The sequence below is a fragment of the Spea bombifrons genome, chromosome 6 (assembly GCF_027358695.1).
Source record: "Spea bombifrons isolate aSpeBom1 chromosome 6, aSpeBom1.2.pri, whole genome shotgun sequence".
NCBI lineage: Eukaryota > Metazoa > Chordata > Amphibia > Anura > Pelobatidae > Spea > Spea bombifrons.
In genome coordinates, this window is record NC_071092.1 from 3,955,621 (window position 1) to 3,977,394 (window position 21,774).

Sequence of the window (21,774 nt, forward strand, 5' to 3'; positions counted from 1 at the left end):
CCTTTAGAAGAAAGATGCTTTAAAGAGGAGGAATGCTTTGAAAAAGGGAAAGTGATGGGTAAAGCAGTTTATTAAAAGAAACCAGCCTTGTGCTTGAAAGATACCTTAAGACTTCGGCATAGAAAATAGTCCATCTCCTTAAATAAAATCTCATTTTTTGTTTTACCTGCTTTCTGGCTTGACATATCTTCTCTTATCGCACTGAAAACTTCCCTGGACCTTTGATCATTCTTGCCCACCAAGATTATAACAATGAGAACAGAAGACCTTCCCTTGCACACCGGGGTCATCCAGCCAAAGCCATAGCATTGGATCTTGGTACTTGAGGCAGGATCAGAGATAAGGCCCTGGGTTGACGTTGCATCAGGTTTTAGAATCAGAAAGAAGCTCGAAGTGCTGGGGCATTGCCACCATGTGGCTGAAGTGTGCCCCTCACCTTGCAGATCCTGGGACAGCTGCCCTTTTTGCCCCATGGAACATACGGACTTGGATCCAGTTGCAGGATCTCTTCAAGCTCCCTCCATAGCGTTGATTTATGCCATATGATATGAGAACCCTATGTTCGGTGTCACTGAGGGGCAAAGGCTGTCATAAGTGCCTAGATCTTTTCCCCTCATAAACGAAGGCCTACCACCCGTCTCAGAGTTACATCCTAGGCCTTTATACCATTTTGGTTCCCACCAGTGTCTCTGTCCTGTCTTTAAGTCTACGTATTGCCTCTTTTTCCTGGTTCATTGGGCCTTTCCTAATGCTGACTCCTTATATGTAGCTTTACTCAATCCTCAGGGCCACATTGCTAGTAAAACAGACAATGGCTCCTTTAGACACCAACATCTAGTTCTACCTTTCCGTTTGACCACGCCCAACGCATTTTATCTCCTGCCCTTCCCTGTTCCCACCAGTACATTCACCGCATATCCTTCCACACCATTGAATATAAACATACTGCGTCTTAAGACAAATTTTCAGATAATTCCCTGGAATGCTAAAGGTTTATACCTAACCTCGTGCAAAACTGAGCGTTCACACTGAGCTTCAGTGCTCCCACCGACCTTCACACAACGCAACTATAATTCATCTCCTGCTTCAAATGTTTGAAAATGATTGAAATGTTTGAAGTTGAGATGATGGAAGCCAATTAAGTAGATGTTTTGCATTTCTTAGAAAGAAAAGTTATTTCATCACAGTTTTGGATCTCCTACAACCCCAATGTTATGATAGCAAGTTGGATGGTTACCAGATAACCGAAAATATTTGTCCTGCTTTGAAAATGAAGCTTCCCATTTAAAAAAAAACCTACAATCTGAAATACCAAAAAAATCTCTGAATTCTACAGGAATAGTGATATCTCTTGTTTTCAATTTATTTCTCCTCCAGGCTAGTAGAAAAACCATCCATTCGAACGATCCAGGTAATTAAAAAATATGCAAATTCTAATGTACCTGAAGTCAACCAAATTATTACATGATCTCTGTTTACTATCCTCCACATTTGGGACACCCAGTAATGCAACCTCATATTACCTCTCAATTTAAAGAGGTTTTTAAGACATCTATTTTTACCCCAATCTTGGCGTAAATGGCAAATGTTTCAGGGTCACAGAGTATGAAGATGACTCTTTCATATTCGTCAATGATCTGAAGGTAACCTTCTGAAGGTACCTACTCTACTGTGGTCCATCAAGGGCAGATTTAACTCCTGATAAACTAAGTTTTCCAGAAGGATTCTTCTTAGATCTTTTTTTACTGGAACCAGTTAGGGAACACTTGGGATGACTTTTTGGACTAGCTTGTTAATTTATTTATTTTTCTTGTGTTTAACACTAATTTCTAGTTTGTTTTCAATAAAAATCTTTTAAAAAACTACATGTAACAAAACTGTAAAAATATCAGTATTTCTTTACATTGAATGTGAAATTAAACGGTCAACGAGAGTCATTTATAAAGTACCGTCCGTCTTACGGCTCCCGTAACAAACTATTGTCAGCCTTGGTCTCGAAATCAATCCAATGCTACTGAAAGGCTGAGCTGTAGTAAGCTTGATTATCGATCATTGTAAAGGTGATAGACAGTCACAGCAGTAAAATCAATATGGATTTTCAGAAGTCATCAAATGAAGGAGTTACGGCACTTTCAATAATAAGGAATTGACGGCGTTGCATAAATTCACATATTGTAAATCAACACTTTCGGCTTTCGGTTATGTAAAGGAATAGTAAGAAACGGATTTTGTTGAGTTTGGCTCTTCTCTTTTTCTGATATCTTGTTCTTTTTACGGTTTCACACTCAGTATGTGATCAGTAAAGCTTGAGTTGTCCGTTAAGTTAAAGGGCCAACTTGGCCGATCTAACTCAGAAAACCAGAATTGTGCAATAACTGAAGCACTTGAGCATCAAAGGCTGAGACGCTGCCTCGTTGAGTTGGGTTTTTCTGAGATTTTGAGTCAAACACTGTCTAGACAGTCTCAAATTTGTCAATATATTGGTCGAGAGTACCAACCTGCCTGAACTCTCATTGATTTTATAGCATTGGTCCTCACTATCAACTCAATTCAACCTCCCTTGAATACTCAACATCATGACCTTTACTTTGCGAGTCGACACAATTTGAGAGTAGACTTGACGTCTATCAAAGCTGTTTTTTGAGTTGACTTTAGTTAATGAAATAAATGATTTAATTTAATCCGGCTTAGTCTAGCCACGCTCGGCAAATTGGTTTGATTGGCAGTTCGATTGAACTAAACCTTTAGTGAATACACCCAAGAATGTCCCTGGCTATCTTTAGGTAGATTGGAAGAGTCCGCATAGATTCCTCCATTTCCTCATTGTATTTAAACAACTTGGAGACATTTAAGAAAAGTTCTACGTTACTATGACAACGAAAACATTTCCCTTTGCGGCAAATGACTACTGGCTACAATTTATGTAGCCCCCCCAAAAAAAATTAAATGGGGAAACATTTGACATTGAGTAGAGTTTATTTTTGCTTTGTGGTTAGCACATTGTTCTGTTGCCTGGTAATGTTCTATTATTACATCATTTATAAGATGATTGATAATATGGTAATTCTTTTTATAAATTGCTTTCTTTAGATTTCTGTGACAATAAGTAAAACTCACAGGAAGAGCAAACTCTAATTAAGAAGTAATTTTGGTCTTAAAATAAATTCTACCTCCGGATCAATCAACATTCACAATGCCGTTTGCAAGACATAATTTTATTTAATATCTCCAAGGACACGACATATTTTTTCCTTTTGTAAGTAAACATTTAGAGCTTGGAAGGTCAGCGTCTGATAATTTGGACGGCCTGGAATTCACGGCATCCAGAAGTATTAAACATAACAGCTTTCTAAAATCCATCAAATTAATTCTCCACTGATCTTTCATCGCATGCTTATAAATTAATCATGGTATTTATATGTCATCCTGATAGAGCCAATTGGCTTTGTGCTAAACGGTTACCCTTTGCTTTGCTAAATAGTAACATCACAGAAAATGAAAGGCAGCCCCTGAGATTCATTTTCCTTATTGGCTAATCAGTGCTGTTTAAAAGTTCTACGCCAGGTTCATAACTCTTAGCTTTAAGGGTAACCTGGTGAAAGATTGCTATTGAACCTGGAGACCTTCTGAGGTTGGTCTGTAGGCTCTGGTTATCACAGCAGATTATCAGATCTCCCACTTCTTACCCTATTTCATTCATATTGGAGCTAGCTCCACCCCCATGTACCCCTTGCTCCACCCACCCTGGTTTTCATAAGAGGTCAGACGTCGCCAGGTTGTCAATAAATACAATTTGAAAGCACGGTTGGTTTAAATTGAGTAGAAGATTCTTGCCCCAGTATGCATACAACCTAAACATATAGCACATAAAACATGCTTCTAAAGCATGGTTGGCCATCTGGCATAAGTGACCAGAGTGCCAATGGCTGATCGAGCCACATACGTACCTTTACTACAGCTCTAGTGGCAGATTTTACAATGTGTGGCCGGTGGCTAGATTTATATTTGTCTTTTGGCGGCCATTAAATATCTTAGTCATCCCCAGTTCGGCTCTAGAAGGTTATCCTCCATCATTACAGTGCACTGTTACGCTCATACCTGGGTTTTGCTTGGAGACCCCGGCCGAAGCTCTACTTCTCTGTGTCTCCAGGACACAGTAGAGAATCCTCGAGTCGCGGGAGCGGTGTTGGGTCACGCCCTACTCCCCGCCCACTCCCCCCCTATTATAAATGTCAGCGGGACCTCCCACCCACATTCCAAAGAGGAAGGGCTCCGTGTAGCCGGAATCTGGATGTTCCCAGGGATTGTTATACTAGATTCCGCATACTTCAAATACGCCTGCTCCTGGAAAAAAGAATTTATGTATTCAATAAGAGTAATCTCAAATTTCATTTTTTGCACAATATCAACATAGCAGTGTCTTTAAAATGACGTGCTCTTTGTTTTCTGTATTATTTATGCAAAGTAAATTGGCCGACTCTCCGTTAAACAGTTTGTGGGCAGCTGCTTTGACATGAAAAATGAGAATTTATCTCTGTCATTTGGTATTACCATGAAATGCAAAACAGGTCAACAAACACGATGAGCCGTAGAGACAGAAAGACGGTAAATAAAAGCGCCTCTTCGCTGGGTGGTATGTACCTGATTCGCACAGATTCATCCATATTTCCATGACAATAACCTTGGCTAATTCAGTTTTCTGAATTATATGTTGTTAGTAATGGTTATATTTTCGTATAATAAATTCCATGACTGGCACAACCTCAAGTGCTGGCAATAAACAAGTCGATACGAAAAAGCCCTCTAAAGAATAAAACGTATTGAAGTGCTTTCTAGGTACTTTAATATGTATTATCGAAAAAGTTAAAGTAGCAAAAAAGTTGTTACCCTAGATTAAAGCTGCAGCTCCCTCCTCTGTGGTCTATCCATCTCCCCAAGCCTTTACAAGAGAAACACCATGTAAATTTAAACATTACCTTCTCCAGCCCCCCGCTTCTGTGTCCCCGTCTTCTTTCCCCCAGCTCCGCTTCTTCTCTTGCCCTTTCCTCTTCTGTCTTCTTTCCTCATATACTTCTCCCCGCGAATCAGGTTCGTTGACCAGGCCTCACGGAGCGCTTCCTCAAAAGTGAAGATATTGGATTGGGGAGAGGCTGCTCACGTGGTGTGTGCCGTGGCTCTGCCCTTTTGTGGAAGTACTCTGTGATACCTTGCCAATGAAGCTGATAGTGGGGAGAAGTGAATGAAGAAAGAAGAGAACAGAGACACAGAACACAGAAGTGGTCGATGGAGAAAGTAGGGAGACATTGAAAGAGAGAGGGAATTTCCAGGAGACTTGGGACCTCTGTGTACCAATGTGGCACCCTTTTGATGAGTGGCAGACTACCCCCGTACCCCCTTAAACATTTAATTGTGAATTTCAACCTACCTGCTGCAAAAATGAGGATCCACCCTCCTTTTCCCAGTCCTACATCAGTAAGAGCATATAAGTAAATATCCAAAATAAGCAAAAGGTGATCAGGTGCATGATGGGAATTATTATGTTCTAGGCTCAGGTCTTGCCGGTGGAAATATTTTGTACAAATTGCAACATAACACATGTTACATTGTTGAGTGACTTCTACATGACCTCCCAACGTATACTATTACAGTTTTCGTGTATGGAATGTCAGCAGGTTCCACTATACCTAGGGATAGACTAGACGTCCTGATGGGGTTTTTTGCATTAAATTTAGTCTTTTATGTAATTACATACATGGCCACAGGGGGAGCCTAACATAAATTGAAACCACACCTCCCTTTCTAGCCTACCCAGGACCTCTCTGTGGCCTCTCTGAAACCTATGTCGTTCTGCTTAGTGAGTTGCAGTGTATTTAATGAAGATTGGATGCTCTGCATTGAATCGCTCATGGGAAATATATAAGTATGGTTGGAGTTCTGTGTTACTAGGCTAATAGTTTGGGATTACCCTGTCTGGGTGGAAGGTTGGAACCCTGCTCTTGGCTGTCCATTATGCAGTTACAATTACGCAGAATTTGACTATAGATTGCATTGATTTCTATTTTTTTTTACACTCAATCAATTTTTCTACATCATCGTTCCTGCCAATGCCAGAATATTAATTCACAATGTAAGTGAATTCATTTAATTCATAATTTCTTTCCGGGCACTGTGTGAAAATCTTAAAACCTATAACCCCCTTATCAGGTATGTAGGTTCTATCAACCCTTCAAAAAATAAAATATTATATATTTGACAGAGGTTCCGTTAATCACAATTCTGTGGGAACAGTACTGCAGAATCATGATCTTTTTTTCCATTATAAAAACAGTAACAGGGTGCAATAAAACATCTCTGACAGCTCTATGTTATGCCGGAGACCACAAGTAAAATTTGTTTTATGTGTACCAAAAAAACTGCAAATTTCATTTTCTTCTGGCTTTTTTTTGACCAGCCTTAAAGGGAAGTTTACACATTTGTGCTAAAAAAATGTTACTGTGGTTTCTGAGTTTAGGATTATAAGTGAAAGGTTCACAACTCCAGGAATAGATGAAGCTGTAGATCTAATCAAGGGTAGTTAATAGTGGAACTTTAACTCCAAGAGTAACCTCAGAGCTTGACAGGTGATGACCAAGTGGCCGTGGCCCAAGTTCAGTGGCCATCAAATTACTTATCTGTGACCACTGGCTGGATATTTGTGGCTCCATGTTATATTTTTGTAAAATATGGCTGTGGCTGTGTGTATCCAGCTCCCGGGCCATACACTACAAGAATGTATTTGGCCTCGAGAGGCAGTTTCGGTAAGCATGTGGTACTCTTGCTCATCAGCATTTACCTGGTGTGCCAGATGACTGGTCCAGGCCTGATTAACCCCTGTGTACATAGTAACATATACCTTAATGTCTAAGGTTTCTTAATTGATAGAAGAAACAAAGAATGGACCTAGCCTTATATGAACACTGCTTTTAGACCATGCTTGTACCAGCTTTTTTATGCCCCCAGTGGCCAAGTGGGGAATTACAGTTAAGTAAAATGTCTGATTCTTTGCTACAGTTGGCTTACCCTAGAATAGATGGTGATTACTGCATTAAATTCCATGATAGGGCATTTTAAGAAAAAGAGCAAGGCACCAATTTTGCTTTTGATATAGGGTTTATGATATTTTATATGATTTGTTATATATACCCATTGCTGCTTTTTTCTGAACAATTGTATATATATATATATATATAACTTTGAATGCTATGCTGAATACTCCATTTGGCCTCTTTTAAGAGTTTATCCCTCTTTCTTCCTTTCATTGATTATCGAACTTGTAAACATTTATTTTGCTGCGCTACAGTAATTATAATTTAATTTACGTGACATTTATGTAAATTCTAATTGAAATTGACCTGTACAAGTTCAGTTTTTCCTTAAACCCCCTAACATCTTAGGTGCTTCTAGAATCCTATAAAATAGTAATGACGATCAATACTAATCAAGTGATGTCAGAATGTGTAATCCTCCTCAATGTTTCATGAAGGACTTTCATATCATAAATCATATTACGGTATTGATAATATTTCCATGCCAGCGACCTCACACACACAGGATGTACCTATATGTTTGTGTAAGATCTCACTTAGCCTTTGCGTTCAGCTCGTAGCGTGTATCAGTTAAATTGGGCCATTACACACAGTCTTGTAGCCTCCGACTCTACCCAAAAATTAAAAAAAATAATGATGGGACGGTCACTTTTCTAAAATTGTAGCAAGCTTATTTTTTTCAAGGATCAATAAAATACGTCATGAGTTATTAACCGATATTTTAGATTGTTTATAGGATTTTTTTCCCAAGGTTTTGATTTATTGCTCAGTGTCAGTTTAACTCGTGTGATACAAACATGTTCAATATCTCTAGGTCTTTTGTGTCTTGTCTTAGCGCTTGTAACATCTGGAGATCTGACGGCAGAAACTTTTTATATTCCGACAAGGAGTTACATTCCCAGCCTGTCGCGAGCACTCAATGGCTGGTACATATTTCATAGCGTTTCTGATACTCCTTTCACCCCGTCTACACGCATTCCTGGTTTAATCTGGTTTTTCTATTTCCTAGTAGTAGGAATCCAATTGTCAGAAATGTAATAATACAAGAACGGAGATGTTGTTTTCTTCCCAGATGGCATCAAAAGCTCCTTTTCCCCTAAGCTCTCTCTTGAAAACACATCCATCACTTTTGTACACTTGCGATATCCACTTTGACCAAAGCCACTTACATGCTTTCTGCCTCTCGACCGGCTTTTGACTCACATTTATTTATTATGGGTCCTTGAGTGTTTCTGGGCAAAGCGTGGGTCATCATGTATGCTGGCCCCTTCCAAGGAGCTTTGTGTATTTTACCCAATTTTGCAATTATTTATGCTCTAATGAATTTAATTTCCAGGATACGTTTACCATAGATCTCAAGAACCATGCTGCGTTTCACAACTTTTGATGAGGTCATTATTGTTCATCCAAATCTTTATTTTGTCATGCATTTCTGACCACCACAATGTTATTTCTTACTATTTATTGTTGGGTAGCACTGTGTGAATACTGGCTTTATTTAATTATATGGACTGGGGATAAGGAGGCGGCTCTGGCCAGCAACTGATTACGCAATTGTGGCCAACGGCTGAATATGAGAGGCCATATGTATCATTTTTTATGCTCACGTAGCATGGAGCCGGGCATATCCAGCCCGCGGCTGCAAACTGCCACTGTGCAAATTGGGTGAGCGTAGGGTGCTGTCAGCCGGTGCCCTTCGGGGCAGATGGCCGGATTGAGGTGGTTATATGGTCCTTCTTAATCTGAGAAGTTAGGCATGGCTTGTCCATTCCTTAAAAATGCAAAGCAAAACCCAAACAACTAAACAAAATAACAAGAATAAGAATGATTTGGATTGCGTAGGTCAATATGGTTGCGGTAGGACCATTTTAGCTACATACCAAACACAGTAAATGAGTTTGTCGATGGAGACCAACTTCAAATGCCCCACAGCTGTTTATTGACCTTGAAGCCTCCTTCATCAATAGCCAGATGAGCTGGAGTCTTTGCTAAACATATATTGAATGTAAATCGCAGTACGTGGTAAAATGATTTCTTCTCTGTTTGAAGGAGAGCATTAAGCTCCGTGGTTTAGTCTCTAGCAGCGTGCCAGTGAATAAGTGAATTGGCTAACGGCACATACTGTGAAATCCATCTTATCATGCTGTTGAAAGGCGAAGAGTTTGCATTGGATGTTCGAGTGAGATATCCTTCAACAAGGGGCCTGCTGATGAAATGTTAACATGTTTTCAAATACGTTGGAGGGAATAAAATGAGGTGCTACTTAATACTTAACAAGGAGAGCTTAAGTGCCTTGTCTACGGTCTTGTAAGATTGTCTGAAAAAATCAAGTGGTCCCTCGATGGTCAAGAACATTAGTGATTCCATAGCAATGTATGATGACCTCAGTGGTCGGACACACTTTATCGCGATTAATAGAAGGACTGTGCCAAATGTCCATTGAGTCGTTACCCATTGTCCTCCCGCTACCCATAAGCGCAGCTCATTTGGCTCGTTATGCATACGTGTGTATATACATGTGGCACGCGTGCGATTAATTAGCCACTGGCCTTAATGACCCAGGGTCGATTTTACATCCCCAGGCGATTCCTAGGATTGTTTCCTAGTTTTAGAACAACTCAATCTGTGTGCATGTATAAAGGAATATACATTATATAAACACATGCGCAACATTTCTCTCTAGCCATTAATTCATGCCTGATTTAGATTTTACATCATATCCCCAAAAAATATTCAGTTCCCTGCAAAAATACTAAAAAGGGCTTTCCTAGACGTTTTCCCAGGTTCTTATAGACCTAATTTCACAATGAAATCCAGACCGATGTCACACTTATTTAACATGACATCATAACATGAGATCATGTTATGATGTCATGTTATGATGCCATAACATGATCTCATGTTATGATGTCATAACATCATAACATGAGATCATAACATGAGATCATGTGCCTACCAGTAGTCTTATTCGGAATTTTCTCTAATTTAGTTTATACAGATATGACGAATTTTATATTTTTATTTATATTTTTATATATTATATTTTAATAAGATATTAATGGTAGATAATCATTTTTTTCTGGCTTTAACTTATTTTGGGAGAGAAAGGGGTCGCACTCCATGGGTCCATTTGGAATAATCATAAAGCTGTTTTAAGAACCTCCATCTGTAAGCTGCTTCTCTTAATTAATTCAGACGTCCTCCTCCACTCCAAGAACAGGCATCAGAATCACAAAGTGTAGGAGATGCCCGGATACATATTGCTTATTCACACATCAGTGAAACAGAAAATGCCTCCTCTGTGACCTTCCCCAAAAAAGCTACTCCCTAGAGTCATAATAATTGAAAATTAAGAGTGTACAGTGTAATAATTAGATTGTACCCTTTGAACCAAGGCAGACTGCGGTTGCATAATAACTGTATCCTACTCAGAACACGAAGGCTACGATGTATTCCGAGCACCAACTGCTACACGATAACATAACAAGCTGTGACAGTTTCATAATTACCTGATACTCAGAAAATCTCCTTAATATTCCGCTGATTTCCATCATTGCGAGATAAAGCAGAAGATAGCCGTAATTTGGGACGTTATTGCCGTCCTTATAATAATTAAATGAAATGTCAAGTAGCGTGTGATCAGTTATACTGTTGTTTTCCAAGGCTTTAATTACAGGAGTATTAATTTAAATTATTTGTCAGATAATTATCATCTGACATTGTAAAATCTTTCGTGAACTAGTCAGACAGGGTCCCCAGATATTACTTTTTTTAATTTATATATTTTTTTGCTTTGTGTCGCTTCTTTCTCCAGTCCGGTCCTCCATCATTGTAAGGGACAGAGACCACCACACACTTCCGCAAGGTGGGCCACATCCCATCGACTGATGAGGAGTGGGCGTGGCTTAGTCTCCGTGGGTGCGGCAGTCCAGCGGGAGACTCCAAGGGCAAGGGAAGGGAGGAGTCTTCTGACTTCGCCTCCTATCTGGTGCAACGGGAGGGAAGAGACCTAGGGAAAGGGGGAGGGGATCCTGCATACTACCCCTATATAAACCCTCCAGACACCTCACACAGGGCTTACTAGTTGAGCTGTGTACCTCGTTACCTCCTCTTCCATATCAACTACATTGAAGTCTTCCTGGTTGACCCCTGGCTTTTCATTCCAGACAACTCTATTGCTGATCCCTATTTTTGACCCCTGGCTTGTGACCCCAATACTGTTTGATTGCTACCTGCCTTGACCCCAGATTGTGACCTCATTATTGTTACTTGCTGCTCGCCTTGACCCCCTGGACTGTGACCCCGACTTCTCTTTTGGATTTTCCCTCGTGATTGTATTTTGTGAACCCTGTCCTGTTTTCCTGCACTACGCTCCACCTCCCAGCCTGACAATCATCTTCTAATTAGATTTTTGGAAAATGTTAGTCCCTGCAAGAAAAAGTTGTTTGTGAAATCAATCCAACTTTGACTTCCTTGCGCACATGAAGAACGTAGGGACTAAGAAAGTAGGGACTAAGATGAGGTCACACTGACTTTACATATATTTATCTGTTGGAGTGTTGCTTTTTTATCTTATTTATAGGTTGTTTATCCGTCCAAAAACCAGTATATACAGGGTTTGAATCATAACATCATTTTTCGTATAAAAATGCAGAATTTACTCACCGAGAGAATTCAGTTTTTCAAACCCAAACAAATACCTGAGTGATCCCTGTTTTTTTTTCTTATATAGAATCAAATGTTATAAAATGTTTGGCATTAGGAGCTGTTTATTATTGTACTCTATGTTTGTTAAGGTTTTAGGTGTTTCCACAAAGCATTAATCCAATACCAGGGTCATACTTGGGATTTAGCTTTTGTTGTAGGTTTTGAAGTGCAAGCACATTACATTGAATAATATATAGCGATAGCACCGAATACACATAGATTAAATTGTAGTGTAGCCAGTTTTCAGTAGAAAGAAATGCACTCTTGAATATGGAACCTTGGGATTTAGATGCTAAGAATACAATAATTTCAACCACAAATCCTTTCAGGAACTATTGTTAGGTCATAACAAGTCAAACCCAGCAAATGTACTTTCCAACTGGCAGCTACGTGACTTACAGCTCTCTCGTTCGGCTATTATTGTATTAAAGATCGTGCTAATATCTGAACACAATCATGCCAAGCTAAGTCTGTGGAATTCAAGTCATGGCCAAGGTCAAGTTACTTGGGTCAATTGCCAGAAACGAGCTCTTTCCCAATGATTTGATTGTTGAGAAGGCTGAGGTATAAAATATATATGGAATAAATATATACATAAAGATATGGAATGGTTCACGGTCAACAGCTTTAATTGGCTTTAGAACTTTGATGTAATTATAAAGCCTCAAGAGGAGCAATTGTGACTGAAGACCAAGGTTATCAGGTCAACTGCACCTGCTGAGACCATAGGAGAACATTCAGATGGGCTTCTCCATCGGCACAGCTTATTTGTCCATTCTGGTCGGTGGTCTACAAGTTGCTATAGACTCTCTACACCAAGTTATGAAGTCATAACCCAGTGCCTTCAGTCTTTTCATGGGTTGGACTGGTATGGATTACCACGAGAGTCAACCAAGACACGGCTCTCTATTCTAGACCAATAACCGATCATCTCCTCACCCTCATGACGAAAGGCAAACCGTGTAGACTATGTATCTTACTTGGGGTAACCAAAACATTGAGGGTCCTTCACTTCTTAGCTTTGTTCCTCCAGTTTTAAGAACTGTTTTTTGGTAAAGCTTCAAAACAAATCTCCAGGTTTCCAAGACCCCAATTCACAGAGCCTTTTCTCTCAAACAACCCCTCCATTGATGTCCTCTAAAACATCACAAGAAAATGTTCAGCAGTATAATTATTACATCATCCGGATAAATGCCCGTAACTGTTATTATAAGATTTAAAATCTTCCGTTTCAAGCGAAATGAAAAGTTCATTCTATGGGGAAGTGAGAAGATCCTCAGAAGTATTCCTGACAGAGGTATCTTACATTATTATTGTCACTTTCACAAAATGCGACCCCGTATTTTAATTTATTTCTCGACGCGCTCTACAATTTTTCCCTGAGGGAGGACGCGCATATGTAATTTTTTTTTTCGCTGCTCACTTAATGCTGATATACATTCATTTCATGCAGAATAAAACTTAGAGATGTTTATCTCCAGGGGAAACAGTGAGTGACAGACGCGCATACTTCTGAAAAAAACTCCCATTAGAACGTTCTAAATAGTTGATTTATTCCATATTCGCATGTCAGATGTTTTTAAAGGGACAGTGAAGCCGGCCGTCTATTTTAATAGCCGAATTTATGAACCGCAACATGAAATGTCTCTCTCCCACCCCACCCTCTATTTTCTGCCCCAAAATGTAACTACTGAGGTCCCTCAGCCTTCCCTCATAAGTTTTACCCTGCAAATATTCTATACCTACCATTATACGGTGCTCCTCATCTAGGATAACATTTTAAAAATAATAAATATTTCGGAATATTTCCATTTAATTTTTTATATTTTTTTTTTGCTTTTTTTAGGCGTATTTTTTTTTTTTTTTTTTTTAGCATTTGGATTTCTAAAGGTTTTATTCACCGCCGTAGCAGAAGCACAGATGGATTTATTGCTGGGATTGTTCTATTTAGAAAATAGAAACATTGTTTGCACGGTAACATTTTCTTCCGTTGTATGAGTGAGCGGACGTGCGTGTTTTACGCATCCTCAGCATTCTTTCATCTCTATTTATAGCTGCACCTGCCCCGTTCTAAAATAAATACAATAATTGAACAGATAAGAAACGGGGTTGTGTAGGGCGAGAGGTTTGACATAATTAAAGGAAAAGATGCCTTTGAGGATTAAAAACCTTGTTTTAAACTCAGTCGCTGCTATATGAAGACCTACCTTGAAGAGAAGGATCCTTATAAAGAGGGTTTTGAAAGTTGAGTTGTTGCCGAGATGAAACGTTTCTTCTGGTCTTCTATTCATTATGAATAACCATCCCTGGTGGGTTTCTTCTGAGAGATGGGTTGATAAGACCCTAGTAGAGTTATAGGTAAATCCACCGATAGACCGAGCAAGGTTTTAGTGGACCAAATGTTCATAAATTAAGATCTCATGGGATATAAACATTCATGACCTTGGATATGCCTTCTGAAGTCTTCAGGCTTGGGTCCCAATATGGCTTCCTTCATTGACCCTATGGACCTTAATTCATAGATTCATTTACCTCATAATGATAGATAGACGCCATTACTGGTAGTATAAATGATTCCTTCCTGTATTTTTTTATAAAATGTGGAGAACGTCACAGTGACGGTATATCTTTCTCCCTAAACATTGGTAACTTGGTTAAGAATTTAAAGAACTCATGAAGAACCCTTTTGGTGGCAACATTTACCGAACCGCTACATGGAATCAGCATGGTGGGCTTGTAAAGGCTTAATTTTATATAGGTCCTCAGATTAGCTTAGTGTTCTCCAGTATGATCATAGGTTCCAAACACTGGTTGGATGTATTCTACGGCACAGAGCTTGGTTTGGACCAACAAACCCAATGGCCAACCGTTGCCAGAGTTGGTGCCTCCAGCAGCTGGATGGCAAGAGTTTGCTTCTCCTTCTGATAAAATCACCGGAGATTCAATTATTTCCTTTAACTGAATGGAAAGAAAAGTAAAATAACTGTCCAGCAGAGGCAACGGCTATAAGCTTTGACAATTTCATTTTTCGCTCCTCTTTTTATGCTTCCATTCCAATCAAAATATGTTTCCGAAGATTGGAAGTATTAAATCATATTGCAGAAAAAATGAAGGTTAAGTCAGTGGAGTCTTCAAATGCAGTAAATTAAAAATACTGGGGGAAAAACCATGTTTTCCCTGATTCAATACAGAATACATCACAAACAGGAGGATTTAATAAGATAATAATTCATTTTTTGTTCCATAATTTAACCCCTTTTGTTTGGGTAATGCTCCTATTGAAAAGGGACCTACCATGATTTTATCTGCCGTTAAAAAATTCAGTTTCGATGCAACAAAGTAAAATTGTCAATCTGTTTGGGAAGGGAAAGCAAATAAATTTCAGATATGGTCAAGGACACAAAATAATGTTGTCTCAAAGTAATTTAATAGATAAGAGTTCTTCCAAGGGTGCTGAAGTCATTTCAGACTGTTTGTAGGCTGTTATGTGCCTGAATTGTGATGGAGCGTCAGATATGCAATGTTATGGTCCCCAATGAAGGAAAAACGCTGTATCAAGATCACACTTGGAACAAACTATCTGCTCCGTGTCATTGTGTTATTGACCGATCAACACTTTCATTAAACTATGGCGTTTAGGTGTATTAAAGGGACACCCCGGCCATCATCTGCACTTCAATGCATGAAAGCTGAGTGTCCGGTTTAAAAATAACACTTTTTTCTCCTTGCATGGAGGGGTTAAGCAGAATCTCCCATCCATACATTTGCCCCCCCCGGCTCCTCGACATGCTTGGCATACTTACCACCAGCCAGCTCTGGCTTGGATAAGAGTTCCAGGGGGGTCTAATGGATGTTGGGTTTTTATTGAAGCATAACATTCCCAGGGCCATCTTTAATACAGAGCTGGGTCCAGACTTTCCTCAGGTGTCCAAAAAAAGCTGTGCTTTGGACCCCTTAAAAAGCCACCAATGGTGCACTAAGACTACATGGCACTGATTTATAAATGCTCAACACTTTGGTGGAGCTTTGGTGGAGCACATTGGATAGTAGGGCCGGACGGGCAATCACGAGGTAGTCCAGGCACTACCTGGTAATGTAGGTCTGGTCGTTGGCTGGATATTCTTTTCCACACTCTACTTATTTCTGCCACTGAGGCAGTAGAATGGGTGAGTATGGGGATGCCGATGGCCAGTCTGGGCCTGTTGGATAGTACCAAAAGGTGGTCCTCACAAAAATGGTGGCGTCAATTGTGCCGGGTACCTATTTATTTATATCTGAGAATCCTTGAGTCTTCAATACTCCATAGAATACAATGTCAGGATTTAGGGGATTGGGGACAATCCAGAGTGTTACTGAAGCAGGGTCCAGAGCTCCATTAGTGTTAAAGACGTCTTAAACATTCTATGTAGCGTGACATTCCATGTTTATAATATGTTGTAACATTGCATGTTTATTCTATAGTGGAACAATCCTTTTTTTTTACAATAATGTAACATTCCATGTTTATTTGTAGCTTAGCATTCCGTATTGTTTACTTTATTGAGAAGGTGGAACATAAGTGGACCGTCTTCCCAGTAGAAGTGGTAGAGGGTAATACAGCGAGGGGATTAAACATGCATGGGATAGGCATACGGCTCCTGAATCTAAGAGGAGACCAACGTCTGATCAAGGTCTGAGTCTTTACAGCGGGAGAAACGGGCGACTAGACCGGGGCCAAATGGGGCCGATCTGACGACAAATTCTGTTTTTCCTCCCACTTTGCTTGTGTTCTTGTTGGGTAAAATATTTTTTCCAGGTTTCTAAATAACCAGAAAGCCAAAAAATGCCACGGGGGTTAATTATCAAGGTCCAATGGGCAGTCTCACCCCTTGAATTCCTACAGTTGACCTCTATTTGTATGCCTTTGTTTACAACGTGTTAGATTAATTACCAGTGTCACAAAACCAGTGATCCGTGACAAAGGTTGAGTCCATTAAGGCTTATGTTGCGCATGTTGTTTGGTTATCGAAGCATCTAATAAAAGCTTGTATCTAACTCCATAAAACGAGCGACACTTTCATTGGCCGGGATGGTTTACAACAATTATTAAAAAAAAATACCATTAAAAAATAAATTATAGATCGCAATTTTCTTTTGTTGGCGCGCTTAAACTCATTGTACGGTTTATATTTATATTGCTTTGACTACGCAATATTATAAATATTTCCTGAAGGGATTCCTTCATCAGATTTGGATTTAAACCAGGAATATCATTTTCTTTTTTGTATAATTTCCAATTTGCATAAAATTGTTGCCTTCTGTTCTCGGAATAAATGCCTCGGCGAGGCTAAGTGCGCCGCTCTAAGTGTTTATTCTGGGTAGAGCTACTGGATAGAGATTCAAGGAATCGGTTTCTTTCTTAAACCTAGTGTCCAGGGGTAATCCAACCACTTGGACGAGCAAACGATATCAACGCAACCACCAAATGATAAAGCCAAGGCGTACTTTGGACCAATGCTAAGTTTAATGCTTACCCTGAGACCTTTAAAGGGTTAATTTAATGTCCCTGGCAGCCTCGCCAGTGAAGAACGCATAGTAAATTAGTGTTTGAGTACTTTGTGTATTCTTCAACCACTCTCAGTGCTGTGTCGGCCTCGGAATTGGGCCATTTCTTCTAATTCCCATCATCCTCTAAAAACTGAGAATCGGTTATTTCCCTCTGCAACCCTGACAACCGATGCCTTCACCCCAAATGTGCAATTTACTCCCCAAAAAAGAGCAAAAACCTTATTATGATGACTTTAGTGCAAATCTTGATTTTTCCCCAATATGCGCATGTCTTTTTTTGGTCCAATAAATGCCTACAAGAAAACATTTAAAAACAATAAACAATGGGTCTTAAATAACTATAAAAATGATCTATTGACGTATTGGCATGGGAATATACATAATAAACATCATGTTTTGTTTGCCATTGGTAGAATGATGCAAAAAAAAACTTCTTTATATTAATCTTCAGAATTGTAACTTATGATTTTATTTCTTTTCCAGGATTCTCATCAGGTCACTTCCCGAACCACAGAAAATTTGGAGAAATAGGTAAGGTTTTTTTTTTTTACTCATGATAGAAACATAAAAAAAGAACAAATTAGGATAAAACATCACGATATCCACCTCCTCAAGTGCCCTGTTCTGTATTTATTATTCTTTAAGAAGAAAAAGATTGTCCGCGCCCCACTGGGTAAAAGCCAGAGTTTCCATTATTTTCCATCATTGAAATGCTCTACATGGGGTCTCAGTAGGACGCACTATGAAAGCCCTTGCTAAGCAAGCGTATGCCCTAAACTCGTTTTACAGGCTCACATGTGATCATCATGATAGAATAAATTATTATTCTTAGAAACATAGGGCCTGCCGGCAGATCGGCCCCATTCGGCCCCCGTCTAGTCTGCTCATTTCTCCTGCTGTAAAGGCTCAAACCTTAATCAGTCGTTGGTCTCGTCTTCCATTCTTCTTGACTAATAGAGGAACAATCCGAAGAAGGACTGCTAGAAGGATCCTTCTATGGAGAAACTTCTGAGCCACAAATATTTGAGTACAAATAAAATAATTAAAATAAATTAAAATGTAAAGAATATATTTTGATCAAACTGCTGAGTTGCGTAACCTCCGTCACCATTTTTATGATTTTATTTTGTATTTGTCCCATTATGGCATCAGATTATAAGCCCCTTGGGACAGGGACTTATTTTAGTATCATGTTAAAGCATTTTATTTTCGTATGTTATATTTTATTTTTTTTTACAGTTGGTTGCTTAGGCTTAGTTTTTACAGACATTTCCTTAAAAAATATAAAAATAAGTATCAATTTTGTTTTTGTAAATCACGCAACGCATTACATATTCCGCACAGAAAGCGATATCTCCGTGTAGGAACTGCAGAGATCCGAATATAATGGATTTTCGACTATTCCTGCGCGTTCCAAGCCAGTAGCTTGGGTTTCAATTTTTTAGCAGCACGGGTAATGATTGAAGCGTTTATTCCGGTAAATGTTAAAATCCCAAGTTTATCCTGAACGGTATCAAAAAATAAATAAATAAAATAAAAGAGATCATTCTCAGTGGCAGGTACCTAAAAAGTTGCACACAAACGTAAGGCTGAAATGATAAAACTAACCGTACTACCGAAAACAACAACATCACAAAAGAAATAATATAATATAGGATTCCGTATGACATAAGGAAGGAAGTTTTATTTTACTAAAAGAGTGGTAGATATGGGGAACAGCCTCCCAGCAGAGGTGGTAGAGGATACTACAGTGAGAGCATTTAATCATGCATGGGATAGACATCCGGCTCCTGAATCTAAGACGAGGGGGTTAAGGTTTGGGGTAGGGTTACAGTTAGGGTTAGAGTGAGTTAGGGTTTGGGTCATAGTTAAGGATAGGAGGTGGTTATTAGGTTTGCTTTGTTAACCCCTTAATGACAAAGCCCGTACAAGCACGGACTCAAAATGCATTGTTTTCAATGGGTTTAGGGACCGCCCATTGTCCTTAAGTGGTTAATATGACAAAAAGCTTTTTTTTTAATATACAGTGTCCTTGAAATTCATTTTATTGGCAAACCTGTTAGAATGCTCAATAATTCTGCCACATTTATTACTAGTAAATATGTAGCAAAATAACTATTGTAGCAATAACAGCTCAAGTACTACAATTGTGCCGCTTTCTGCACTAAAGTTAACCGTATAACATGATAGTATAATATATTTTACAGGAAGCCAATAAAACTAATCATTTGGAATTCAGTTGTTCCATAAGTAAAATTGTACAAAAAAAAAACATTTATTTGTTACGTTATAAGACTGATTAGGAATATTAATTTAAGAACTCGGAATACAGTTTTCTCTTTTCTCTGTTGCATCAGCTGGGTAAAAAATATATAGACTTTTATTTATGACATCATACATTCATGATTTTAGGATAGCGAACTTCTCTATCTAGCTAAGATTGTGGGAACGATATACATACCAGGCCAAAGGCAACACATTCAAAGACAGTGGAGATAGAGAATACTGAAGGTCACCCAAATAGCGTGGGTAGGGCTGTGGGGTTATGGTTAGGGTTAGAATGGGTTAAGGGGTTAGAGTTACAATTAGGGTAAGAGTGGGTTAGTTTTAGGGGTTAGGGTTGAGGGTTAGAGTAGGTAACGGGTTTAGGGTTAGGGATTAGGGTTACAGTTAGGGTTATTAAGGGTTAGTGATTAGGGTTGGGGTTTAGGGTTAGGGGGTTAAAGATAGGATTAGGGTGGGTTACTGTTAGAGTGTGTTAAGGTTAAAGTGAGTTAAGTGTTTAGGATTAGGGGGTTAGGGTCACGGTTAGGGTTAGAATGGGTTAGTGTTAGAGTGGGTTAGGGGGTTAGAGTTATGATTAGGGTTATTGTGGGTTAGTGTTAGGAGTTAGGGTTAGAGGGAGTTAAGGGTTTAGGGTTAGGGGGTTATGGTCACGGTTAGGGTTAGGGTTAGAGTGGGTTAGGGGGTTAGAGTTATGATTAGGGTTATTGTGGGTCAGTGTTAAAGTGGGTTAGGGGTTTAGAGTGGGTTAGTGTTAGGAGTTAGGGTTAGTGTGAGTTAAGGGTTTAGGGTTAGGGTCACAGGGTAAGAATGGGTTAGTGTTAGGGGTTAGGGTTAGGGGTTAGGGTTAGGGGTTAGTGTTAGGGGTTAATGTTAGGGGTTAGTGTTAGGGGTTAATGTTAGGGGTTAGTGTTAGGGGTTCGGGTTAGAGTCACGGTTAGAATTGGTTAGAGTTAGCATGGGTTAGTGTTAGGGGTTAGTGTTGGTAGCCATTTTTCAAGGTTAATTTGAGGTTTAAATTGGTTTTGACCTCTTTTCATATTAAAGTTTACAGAATTAGTGTTGAGGATAAGGGAACAGGTAAGACTCAGCGAGCACCCGGTCTGTCTCAATGGCTCTGCGCACATTGGCAGCGTGATTTTCAGATATAAACCCCAGATTTGAGACACTGCTCTCCCTTTAATATAGATATTCCCGCTACCGTATATTGTCTTGAAGTGCTAGCGCCGTGGCAAATACTTTCCCAAGGTAGAATCTGACGAACCAAAGTGCTTTAATGAACCGCGGCAAACCGTTCATGTTGAAACAGCTGTATGCACAATGTGCAAATCATGTTTACGGGGAGTTTTATGCTACCGAGAAATAATCTTTATGTTGAACGTTCTTCTTTGAGACCATTGGGGAAACGGATCCGCGGTCAGCGCTGCCAGATGCCGTCCGTGCGAATGCTCCGACGTCTCTATAAGGGAAATGTTAACATATGCAGGGTTTGTTGTGTTTGGAAGCTGATAATCGGCTTGACAAATGAGTTGAACAATATCCCGTCTCTTCTAGGCCGTTGTACGGAAATCCACATGAGGTCTTAGACACAGCGAGGAGGAAGGTCGTAGGAATGTGAATGAGGGAGAAATAAAGCCCCGACTCGCGAGAACGCCGTGTATAATAAAACCGTGACAGAGGATGATTAATTATATTTCAGATGATTCCCCGTGAATATGAGCGTTATAAAAAAAGGAAAGTCTATATAACCTTTCTGACAGTAATTAAACAATCGGCGTTGTTGGCAGGGTTAAGGGCTTCCGAAACCTAAATTCGAAGGCATCTACCGCCATTCCCATTCGCACGGACTCCTTGGAAAATGTGTTCTTCTCCGTATTATAATCTTGAAATGACACTCATTTCCAAAATGATTTATTTTTCCTTGCTAATTTTGCTTTTGAAATATATTTTGGGGTGGATGTAGGCTTTTAGGGTTTTTTTTAAAAAAAAAAAATATTTTAAAACTAAGTTATAAAGATAATTATAAAGAAATATATTGTAAATATTTCAAGCTTTTTTAAATACAAAAAGTCTTTTAAAATCAGATATTTTATCAATAGAATCCAATTAAAAAGTACATTTTAAAAAATATCATTAAATATAGTAAATATAT

General features: G+C 39.2%; 1 protein-coding gene across 3 annotated transcripts in view; it reads left to right on the top strand.

The window, feature by feature from the left end:
- TAFA1 (TAFA chemokine like family member 1) overlaps positions 1-21,774 on the top strand; it is a 110,048-nt gene that overhangs the window by 53,050 nt on the left and 35,224 nt on the right. For all 3 annotated transcript variants that reach the window (XR_008354945.1, XM_053469928.1, XM_053469927.1), the window contains exon 3: positions 17,823-17,870. Coding sequence is in view for 2 of the 3 variants with exons in the window: in XM_053469928.1 (XP_053325903.1) it covers positions 17,823-17,870 (48 nt within the window). In the remaining variant the exon portion in view is untranslated. The remainder of the gene's footprint in view (positions 1-17,822; positions 17,871-21,774) is intronic.